The following is an 11,996-nucleotide window of genomic DNA, read 5'->3' as shown; positions in this document are numbered from 1 at the left end:
TCAACAAGTGAGTTTTTTCCGAAATATTACTCTCGTACATTTTTCGGACATGCGTATAAAAGGTTTGATTTAATTATTAAATGTTTTTGTTTTCTTAATTTTGGTGGTCATAATTTTGAAATTCAATGTCAAGTTCACACAAAACAATTTTGTAGATAAAAGCTGAAGAAAAGAAACAAAACAAAAATAAAATTGTTTATATATTGTATATTTCTGTTAAGATTTCCATAATACGTTAGTGACTTGAAAATGGTGTATGAAACATCTTATGAGAGTGGCCGCACTCCCTTTATACCCGACACTAAACGTGGTTATTGGGCCAATCCCTATGATTTTGTCTATGCTGGTCTGGGTTTGGCTTTTCGTTTGGATGTGTTTACATGGTTCTATTTAATGCAATTGAGTGGTAAGTGTAAAATAATAAATAAAAATAAGCTAATGTTGATAATAACAGTGAATAAGTATAAGGACAATTAATCGGAAACAATAACAACAACACAAAATTTGAAGAAAACAATTAATTACTCAGTTGGGAACTGAACTCGCGATCTCTTGTTTAGATTTATTTTTGCGTTGACGATGGCTATACAATAAAGCATGAAGAATGGGTAGTGGAGAGTGGAGCGTGGCTGATTTATGTTAATATTTAATATCATAATATTAATAGGCAAGTCGATTTCTTTAGACCCCTTTTACGCTCACATTATACATTCAATTTGAACAAAAAATATACCATTTTAAAGGGATTTGGTCATAGATGTGCAGAATATATATTTAATTGAAATCGGTTCAGTTTTTTAGGAGTTATAAGCGTTTAAAGATGTTACTAACACATATGCAAAAACGTGTACATGTGAACCTTCCCAGCAGTTCTAGGAGACAGTACCGAACTAGTGATTTTACCCATCATTTAGGGTGGGAGCTAGTTACTTCAATAGCCACGTGACTAGTCATTTTAACACGGGCATGTCCTAGGCAGGGGGTCAATTGTCTCTTTTTGATTACAATGGGACTGTCTAATAGCTGGTCCAAAGTAGGCAACGCATTGGATTCACAAACTGGTTACATAGCGTCAGTTACCTTGCTAGCTTTGTAACTGGTTACTTGATCAGCTACTTGACTAGTTATTTTAACACGTGCATGTCCTAAGCAGGGGGTCAATTGACCCTTTTGATTACAATGTGACTATCGGATAGCTGATCGAAGGTAGTCAACGCTTCTGGTGGGTAAAATAAACTGCAGTACAAAAAAAAGTTTGAAGTGACTTCACCATAGGTTACTAAGAGACACTAAAGTGACTAATGACTTCATGCTATGTTACATGCGATATCAGTATACTTAAGCAAAAATAAAAATAAACTGTATGAGAATTATATTAACACAATTTGTAACAAAACCAGTTTGTACGAATTACTCACAAAACGTTTAAAGTGACTACACTCTCGATTAATTAGAGACACTTAAGTGACAATTGTCTTCACGCTAGATTACTTGGGATGCATAAAGTAACCAATTGTCTTCTCTCTGCACTACAAAGTGCACACTCGTGTCAAATGACCAAAATATATAAAATGGAGTCAGCCAAGTGATAAGACATTTGTGACAATTACTGTCTTTAAGGGATACATTGACTACTTGCTTAACTAAAAAGCTAAAGCTAAAAAGTAAACAAAGCAATGTGTGATTGTCCCGTTTGTTGTTGTAAATAAATAAGAGAAACAATTAAACAGTATTGAATTCGCTCTGTTTTAAGTGAGAGTTGTTATAGAAAACAAAGAAGAAGACTTTAGAAATTTAAAGTCACTTAAAAAAATATATTTTGAAGGTGTTTTTTTTATTTTCTAACAGTTTTTAAATTTATCAAAGATTTATAAAACAAAATTTCCATTTAAAATTGTTTATGCATATGGGGTAAATATGTAATTGTACATAAGTAAATAGTTATTTTATAATATGAGCAGAACTATAATAGTGAAGGTTTTCAAACTTCATACGAATCAATTTCTTATCACTGCATGAAGTGTAATCAAAAATGGGACGGGTACAAATGGTGAGTCACCTCCCATACAAAGTAAATTGTTATTTCTAAATATTTTGTGAAATATAATTGCAAGATTTTATAAATTTTGTCTAAATAGCTCCTTTATCATTTTGCATAGTTTCATTGACAATTTTCGGGATTGAAATAGTGGGCGTGGCACTCCCAATACAAAGTAAATATTTAATTTCGAATATTTGGAGAACTATAATTTTAAAAGTGTTTAAACTTTTTACGAATTAATTTCTTATTATTATGCGGAGTTTAGCTTAATATAGACGAAATTAGATTAGAGGCGTAGCGCCTCCCATACAGATTTCGAATATCTGGGAAATCAAAATGGGAGGGGTCGGAAAAGGAGGTCTGTCACCTCCCATACAAAGTAATAATTGCAAGGTTCTTCAAACTTTGTCTGCTTACCATTTTACATAGATTGGCTGAAAATGGTCGGGATTGCATTAGTGGGCGTGGGAGAAAGTAAATAATTAATTTTGAATATATGGAGAACTATAATTCTAAAAGAATTTAAACTCTGTATCAACCAATTTATTACCATTCTACGGAGGTTAGCTAAAAACGAACTTATTCCTGATTACTGTTCGCAGTTTAGCTAAGCATGATCGGCTTAGTAGGAATGATATCTCCCTTATAAAGGAAAGTTAAAGTAAAGCTTGATATTTACATAAAAGGTTTAAAAGGGATCAGAGCAGTGGAGTGGTATCTCCCATACCAAATTAGTTAGTTATTTTCGAATATCAAGTGAACTGTAATTGAGGGATTCTCAATATTTTGTATGTGTAGTTAGGTTTTATCAGAAATCCATTAATTTTTTTTTTAATTTTACTAGGGTAGGGGTAGCGAAGTGCACCGGGTTATGCTAGTAAACATAAATCTCCCCATTAATCAATTCATCTTAATGGCATTTTATGTTAAATAATTTGAAAAATGTTTCACATATTACTCAATTACCTATATTTCTATTACAGTTATTTCCTATGTGCCCATCTATTTAATAAGTTTATGTATCTATATAATACCATTTATTGTGATAAAATCATTTTTGGGTCAATTTTCCAGCAGTGGATACATCTCAGCATTTCGTTTAACGCCAATCTTTAAAGGTTTTTTTCATTTTATCTAAAAACAAATAAATGTTTCGAACCTATAACGTTTTAAATTTTTCATTCCAGGCATTGGTTATGTTTCGCTGGCCCTAAATATTTGTGTTGTATCCTATTATAGTATTTTTGCCATGGTACCTCTAGTCTACATGTTTGCCTCCATGCAACCAACTTTGCCTTGGGGCTGTGAAGGTCTGAAGAATTGGACCCATAAACTAACGGAACGGGAGAAGATAAATGTAATTTTTTTTTAAAGTATTTAATTTCGTTGAAATAATTAATTTTTCATATTTCTAGGTTTGTAATTTGTATGTACAAAACGAGACAGACCATACGTATAAGAACATCTTTTATAATCATCATATACCTTCTGTGTTGTATTTTAAGTAAGTTCCGGGTTCGATATTTTGTATACCCTACACCACCATAGTGGGCAGGGTACTATGTGTTTGTGCTGATGTTTGTAACGCCCAAAAATATTAGTATTTTTAACTTTATTTCATTTACAGAACTCTTTTTAATGATATAAATCTATTTAAATATGGAAGTTTTGCAAAGTTCTTCATGTCATGGCAATTGCTTGTATGTGCCATTATAGTGTGGACCGTTGCGATTATAATTTTTTATAAATTCTTCAATACAGAGAGAGTAAGTGTGATTTAAATTCAAAACTTATTGAAAAACAATATTTTGTTAAAATAACATGTTCGTTTATAACCGATTTGATGGAAAAGTTCAAAAACTGAAGTTAAAATATGTAAATTGAATGAATAGCAATATATGTATGTCTTTTCTCAAATTTAGTACATCATCTAATCCTATTTCGTTTTACAGTTCGGTCAAATTATCCGTTACACTGTTTGGATATTACTCGGTCTTTTGGTATTGTTAATAATACGCTTCAGCTTTTTACATAACTCTGGTGCTGTTTATGCCAGATTTTTCACACTTACTTGGTCAGATATAACAAATGGTTTTGCCTCCATACCTGTTTATGGACTAACCGCTTTTGGACCCGGCTGGGGTATCTTCATAACACTCTCCAGTTTTAATAAATTTAAAACGAATATTATGAAACAGAGTTGGTTCATTGGTCTCGGGCAGATGCTTATAGTTATTGGTTTGGACTTGTTGTCCAATTTAACGAGACAACATTTTAGTGGTAAGTTTTCGAAATTGTAATTAATTTCGCATATTCAGTGTGTATTTTAAATGTGTGTAATTTAAATTTACAGAATTAACAAACTTCAAATACTTTTCGGATGTGGAATATCTTTGGGTTTTATATTTATCACCAGCTAGTGTTATGTCCCATATGGAGTGGGCCAACTTGTGGACAATATTATACTATTTTATGCTATTTTTATCTGGCATGCTTTTAATTGTGAGTTATTACAATATTTATACTATTTAACATGTTTAATTAAATGCTTAGCGCACGCATCGAAATTAAATATTTATTTTGTATGGGAGGTGCCACACCCACTAATCCGGTCACGCCAATATTAAAAATTTAAAGACATTCAGAGTTAATCTTAATCACAATATATACTATGTTTTTATATCCACTATCAAAAAATGATGGAGGTATAATGATTTGGTCATTCCGTTTATAACACATCGAAATATTCATCGCAGACTCACAAAAGTATATATATTTTGGCTGCTTATGAAATTGACGACAAGGCCCAAGCGAAAGATGATATCTGGCTGAAATTGTCCATAATTATTGTTTGGTATTGATAGACAATATCGCTCCATGATTTCACCTAGCCCCCATACATATTTATGACTGTTTGAGCAGTCATAAATATGTTGATTATGCGACAATCCTGATACAAATTTCACAAATTAGGAAGGCCAAAATGGGTCTACACATGTCCCTAGTCCCCATACAAGGTCACACTCAGAAATGTCATTTTCTAATTGTCTTCATAATTGTCTTATAAAAATTAATATCGTGATGAAATGGGACATAAACTAGTTTTATATGAACCAAAATCTTTCTAACAACTTTTGTGAGTATCGGTTCATAATTGCCTGTACCCTATCCTACCCTATATTTGAAAAATATAGAGTGTGGATTCGGCACAAGCGAATACAACACTCTTACTTGTGACATATCGGTCTACTTCCAGATCACGCAATTGTTTACAATATTGACTACCATTTTCGATGAGTTTGCGGCCTTGAGAGAACGTAAAGCAGAAGTTTGCATGGGTCTCATAGCCGCCACAGCAGCCATTTCTTTATATTTCACCTCAAATGTAAGTATGATCTTTAATCGTTTTAAATTCAACCTTATAAACTCTTTTAATATCTAATTTGTCTCTCTCTCCTAATAGCATGGCGTTATATATTTCGTGGTTCTCTTGACCGATACTTACATCACACAAACACTTATTAATTTAGTACTACTCTTGATTGTATTGTGGATTTATGGACGTGAACGTTTTCAACGGGACATAGAATTTATGATAAATGAGCGATTTTCCACATGGAAAATAAATTTTCTACGATTTGTGGCACCTTTGGGAATGTTAATGATTCTGGTAATTTGTGGAAACATTTAAAAATTAATTGTGTATTTTAAGTTAAAATTGTATTCCAAAAGAGTTTCCAAAAGAGTTTTCACCTCAAAACAAGTTAGTTTGTGAAGCATTTCGTTACAGCAATATTCCTTATTGTCAACTAACTATCTATTACACTGTGCAACATGAGTTTTGCCCAAAGTCATACACTTTTTTTTATTATTATAAACTAAAGCATACTTTTAGGCAGCTTTAAAACAATTTATTTCGATTTTTTTAAAGTTTTTTGCGATTTTGATCTTGACATAAAGTTTTTTTTTATTTTATATGTTCACAATTTTTGTTCTTTATGATAAGGGCTACAACTTTTCCTCAGAGAGTAATTCAAAATTCCGAACTGTTTGCAAGATAGGAGCCTGAGAAAATTATCACCGAGGCCCCAAATTTTTGGGGGCCCATAAAAAAGTGCATGACTTTGGGTAAAACTGGGAGACACGTGTATTTTTTTTTTGGTCTTTTATAACTTAGTGGTGTCCGTATATGGTTATATTTCCATGACTCAAACAATTACACACAGCGTTATAGAATTGTAAGGTTTTGGAGAACGGACACTTTTTATTCCAGGATCTTACTTGTGTCATATAGCTTTTTACAATATTTTTTAAGATGTTTTAATTAAGGTTTAAAGATAACACAGTGCAACAGTGAAAAAAACACACGATCATGACTATATAGGTTCGACTCTACTACCAAAGGGTAGTAAAACCCTATACTCAGTTTGTCCATTTTGGTGACCGATTTTTTTTTATGGGCTCCCAAAGTTTCTGAAAATCAGTGGGGCCTCTAAAAAAGGTGTCATCAGTTTTTGGTTAACAGCTAATTCAGACTTTGTGATACAGCTTAACTTTATATGGCAATAATATAGCTAAGATTCCGCCAAATAAAGTTTGTTACAATTTGTTTTCAAAAAATAGCTTTTTCGTGCACTTTTGTTTAAAAAATATAGGAAGAAACATTTTTTTTTTACTTTTTTTAGAATAACTTCCAGGGTCTCCTAATTTTTCACTAACAATATTTAGCAAATTTGTAGCTACGGTAAAGTTGAACAACTCTTGAGAACAAATCAATGCATTCTGAACGTGTCTAGTCACTCTAAATAGCACATAAAAATCACTTTGTACCTAAAAATTTACGTTTTTACTATTTTATTACGCTAAAACAAAGATTTTTTGTCAAAATAGTATGATCAAGTCCACACTTCTATGTTGTGCTGTATTATTTACTCGGCTGAGGTGTTCGGAATGGGGATCAGTGAGTGGACCCTCAATGTCACACATTTAAAAAAAAATCGCCAAAAAGCCATTTATGATCCGAATAAGCTGAAATTTAAAATATAGATAGTCCTTGAGAAGGTCTACAAAAATATGATTTTATCTGTAGGTATCTCTTTTAGTTCAAGAGATATTTAAGTTTAATTTTTTTTTTTAATTTTGCTCGATCTTTCATTTGTATTTTACACATGATGGGCCTACGAAAGGTCGAAATTTGTTTTTTATATACGACGTATATTTGCGATAAAATTCTAAAGAAAATAAAATAAACCTGATAACAATTATTTCGTCCCTATAACAAGTTACATGCATCCAAAGTTGAAGCTTCTTTTTATATAAGGAGTGAGATCGAAAAATTCTTAACATACATATATGTTTATAAAAAAGAAACCACTAAACTTACAGCTTTAATTTTTTTTTTATTTGATTGAAATTATTATTACAATTTACAAAAAAAATTATTTTTATAGTTTTAATCACTAGTGATGAAATTTTGAACCTTTTTCGGAAACCCTTCCATTAACGTTTTTATAGTGCTTTCTGTCACTTTGCTCGAACATGTAGTCCATCTCCGTTTAAAATCTACCACACTTTTGGACACCTTTTTTGTACTCTTCAATTCTCTTTTAACAAGAGCCCAATATCTCTCCACTGGCCTTAGCTCCGGGCAGTTTGGAGGATTTGCCTCTCTTGGTACAAATACCACATTATTGTTCTTGTACCACTCAAGGGCTTGTTTGCCATAGTGACAGGATGCCAAGTCAGGCCAAAAATAAGTGGACACATTATGAAGTCTTATGAATGGAAGCAGCCTTTTTTGTAAACATTCCTTGATGTAAATTTCGGTATTTATAGAGCCCGTTGTAACAAATGAGTGGCTTCTTTTGCCGCAACTGCATATTGCTTGCCATACCAAGAACTTTCTGGGAAATTTTGTCTGCTTTTCTTCAACATTCCCTCGAGCATCAGCAACATAAAATTTTTGACCTGGAAGTTGCGAAAAATCTGCCAGAACATACGTTTCGTCATCCATTATGCAGCAAGAATATTTTTTTATAAAACTTGACTTCAATTTCCGTGCTCTGTTTTTGGCCTCTAAATTTTTAGTAGCGTTCCTGTCAGGAACTTTTTGAGCCTTGTATGTTTTTAAACCTGCATTAGCTTTAACTTTTCGTACCAAATAGTCCGAGCACTGAGCTAACCGGGCTGCTTTCCTACCGGATGTGTTGGGAGCTCTTTTGAAAATGCGTTCTATTTTTTTGGCTTTAGAAACATCATGTGGACCATTCCTTCTACCTGAACCAGGTTTTCTATCAACTGACAAGTTCTCCCGGTACTGTTTAATAACATTGGAAACAGTTTGACGGCAGACCTTTGTATGCTTGGCCAACTTTTTGTAAGACCAAGTTGGGTTTTGTTGAAAATATTTAATAATTTCAGTACGCACTTTTTTCTGGTCACTCATTTTAATCAGATTAACAAAAAAATTAATATAATTGACATTACACATAATAACTGACATGTTTTTCAAAGGTAACTTGATCAAAAAAAAATTCAAATAATACTTGGGTTAAAAAATGTAATGAAAAACGTGTGTTAAGAATTTTTCGATCTCACTCCTTACATTTCAACTTTGTATGCGTTTGTTTTTTAAGTTTTTTCCAAAAAAAGTCCCCATATTTTTTCTTTTATAAAAAACTAATTTTCTTCGTTGCTATATAAATTTTTTATGATCTGGAAAGAGAACTTAATGCAAAAACGTATAAAGTAAAATTTGACTAACTTAAGCGGACATTGTACCCCCCAGCCCTATCCAAACTTGGCCAATTTTGAAACAAAATTTTAGGTTTGAGTAAAAAATTCTAAAAACGCAAAGCACCGATCCTCAAAAGCTCGTCATATTTGTATAGCCCTATATATTGTTTATATACATACAAAACGTTTTTACTATCATACTGTAAATAATGTCAAAGTGGGCTATTTTCTTAAAAAGCTCAGTTTTTGGAACACATTTTCCCCGTTTTAGGAATTTCGATGTTTGAAATCAAAGAATGGCAACATTAGTGATGCCATTGACTTAAGAACATTTAGATCTATATTACTTCCAAATTTTATTGTGATGTCTATAACTGTTCAAATTTTACATTAATTCAAAGTTTTTATTTTTCTTGATGGAAAATCAACATTTTATAATATAGTTAGTTTTTAAGGTAAAATACGTCCGAAAAAACACAAAATTTATTCATTTCACTAAAATGTCAATCTCCAAGTCATAAGGTTTCCACCGATATCAAAAACTTTTATAAAAAGCTTATATTTACTCTTCAGAAGCTCCACAAACCTTGCCCCCTTTCAAAAATTTTGATGTTTTTTCATATCTTGCATCAAGCCGGTCTTGCGTGATCAACATTGGATACAGTGATGCGCCCGGATCATATCGATAATGATTTGCCCATTCTTCGTTATTCCAGCACAATAGAGAAGTATACACTCGAACATACATTTTTAACAACAAATTTTTGTTTTAGAGTCAAAAAATAGTAAAAAACTAAAATTTTTATGCTACAAAGTCATTTTTGACAGCTATTTAGAATGCCTAGATATGTTCGGATTACATTGATATGTTCACAAGAGTTATTCAAATTTACCGTAGCTACAACTTTGCAAAATATTGTTATTGAAAAATTAGGAGTCCCTGGAAGTTATTCTAAAAAAAGTTAAAAAAAAAAATGTCTTCCTATATTTTTTCAACAAAAATGCACGATAAAGCTATTTTTTGGAAACAAATTTTAACAAAATTTATATGGCGGACTATTAGCTATATTATTGCCATATAAAGTTAAGCCGTATCACAAAGTCTGAATTAGCTGTTAACCAAAAACTGATGACACCTTTTTTAGAGGCCCCACAGATTTTCAGAAACTTTGGGGGCCCATAAAAAAAAATCGGTCACCAAAATGGACAAACTGAGTATAGGGTTTTACTACCCTTTGGTAGTAGAGTCGAACCTATACTGTCATGATCTTGTGTTTCTCCAAAAGTCTTCATTTGTTGCATAGTGTAGTTAATACATTTTTTTAAAACTTTCTTTTCAGTTATATGGCTTTGTTTTAGCCTTTTTCGGACACTTGGCATCGAATATAGTAATTGCAGTCTTCGCTTTAATCTTTATTATTATTCCATGGCTATTAATACCGGTATATGTTGTCTATGCGATGCGCCACGGTATGGGTTCATTTAAGACTCGTTTCCAACGCAGTTGTAGACCAAACGATTGGTATCCTGTTGAACAAGAGGACCGTCAGTGTTATGAAGAAGCCATGTGTAATATGGATATAACTCATCAACTAAATGAGATTACCGACAATGATATATCGTCAATATAATAAGTTATGATTTCTTGAAGCTGTCAAATTATTTTTATACAACAATTTCAGAAAATTTTTAATTAATTCTAGCTAAAGTGTAATTGAATAAATAAAACTGTTGTCATATTCTTACAATATTGTCAGAAAATGTTCAATAAATGGATTTCTGAGCATGTTCCTGACAATCTGACAACCTTGTGTACGTTGATTTATGAGTGTTATATTCGGCAATTTTATATTTTCTACTACTAGAATATACATAGCAGTGGTAAATTTTACCTTTGCTAGATTCATGCATTCAAAAATTATCGGCAACAAAATATGTGTTGTTACGAAATTGTACTTGAATTCAAATATAACGATTTTAACGGCTGATTCAAAAGTTGCATAATGCTTTCAAATAGCAGTGCTGTAATAGCAAACTGTAACATATCTGTTAGCATTATTAACATTGAATAGAAGCTTTCAGTTGACCATTGATCGTAGGTATTGCAACGCTGTTTGCTGCGAATTCGAATATTCAGTTAAAGAACATTGTAGAAAATACACCACAGATGGCGTATGTATTAGAAAGCTCTAGAATATACGAGCTTTGACAGTTAAAGAGCAATTTAGAGTGCAGATGGCAGTGTTATAAATAGTTGCAGAGGTTGCAGTCGTGAGTGAGTTTATCAGAGACGCTTTTCAAATAAACATCAAATGAGTGCCTTAAAGTGTGCTGTGTTTTTCAAGTGAATTCGTGTACATTATAAAGTGTGTCTGTATTTCTGAGAATTTATAAACGTGTATAAAAAAACACTGAGTGACTATTTAATTCTGTTGTGTACATTTTAAATAAATAAAGAGTTGTTACAATTTTCAAACTACTAAACGGCTTTTATTTGCAATCAAAAGTATCCTATTTAATTAAAGGAAATAAAGCAACGTTTTGAAAAGGTTAAAACGTAACAGTAGCGGAGTTCAATATTAAGTGCGAATGGTATTGCATCATTGCAAATGCAAAATTGTAAATGTTTTTGTGTGTATTTTGTTATTGGATTACGGTAAAATTTTGCATTTGCAATGATGTATATAAATTCTGGGTCCTACAAAATTCTAAAATGAATTCCAAACATCTGTATGTTGATCAGATTAAAAATCGGTCATCTAGTACAAGAATTGTAGACCAAACTACTTACTACAAATATCTTCCCGGAATGTTTATAAAAAACCGACTTTTTAAACCGGTTTGGCGGTTAACCAAAAATTGGCCTTTTTAGAAAACCGGTTTTTCGGTTAAACAGGTTAACCGACATTGAATGGAATTATTTTAAAACAATACATTTTTATATGTAGCAAATATACAATATCCAATAAAGTAGTAGTCAGGAATGTTTAATATTTAATAACTCTAAATATGCTAAAGTGCCTAAGTTCATCTGAATTTGTGCATATGTTTGTAACGCCCAATAATATTAGTCTAACACCCACTTTAAAGTATACCGATGGACTTAGAATCACTTTCTGAGTCGATTAAACGATGTCCGTCCATCCGTCTGGCCGGCTGGCTGGCTGTCCATGTAAACCTTGTGCGCAGAGTACAGGTCGCAATTTTCAAGGTATTTCGA

At 32.1% G+C, this 11,996-nt stretch overlaps 1 protein-coding gene across 2 annotated transcripts; it reads left to right on the top strand.

Moving 5' to 3' along the window:
- The first annotated feature begins 217 nt into the window (after window positions 1–217).
- LOC135951836 (sodium- and chloride-dependent glycine transporter 2-like) lies at window positions 218–10,501 on the top strand. 2 transcript variants are annotated; one of them, XM_065501571.1, is made up of 10 exons: window positions 218–406; window positions 3,025–3,159; window positions 3,229–3,398; window positions 3,457–3,545; window positions 3,669–3,807; window positions 3,994–4,321; window positions 4,395–4,543; window positions 5,298–5,426; window positions 5,505–5,711; window positions 10,117–10,501. In XM_065501571.1, the coding sequence occupies exons 1-10, from the start codon at window positions 250–252 to the stop codon at window positions 10,405–10,407; spliced, it is 1,794 nt and encodes a 597-aa protein (XP_065357643.1). In that variant the 5' UTR covers window positions 218–249; the 3' UTR covers window positions 10,408–10,501. The 2 variants fall into 2 exon arrangements, with proteins under 2 accessions (XP_065357643.1, XP_065357644.1); XM_065501572.1 differs by lacking the exon at window positions 3,025–3,159.
- The last annotated feature ends 1,495 nt before the right edge of the window (window positions 10,502–11,996 follow it).

This window comes from Calliphora vicina, chromosome 2, assembly GCF_958450345.1.
Source record: "Calliphora vicina chromosome 2, idCalVici1.1, whole genome shotgun sequence".
Lineage (NCBI taxonomy): Eukaryota > Metazoa > Arthropoda > Insecta > Diptera > Calliphoridae > Calliphora > Calliphora vicina.
This window is presented reverse-complemented; position numbering and strand designations above follow the sequence as displayed.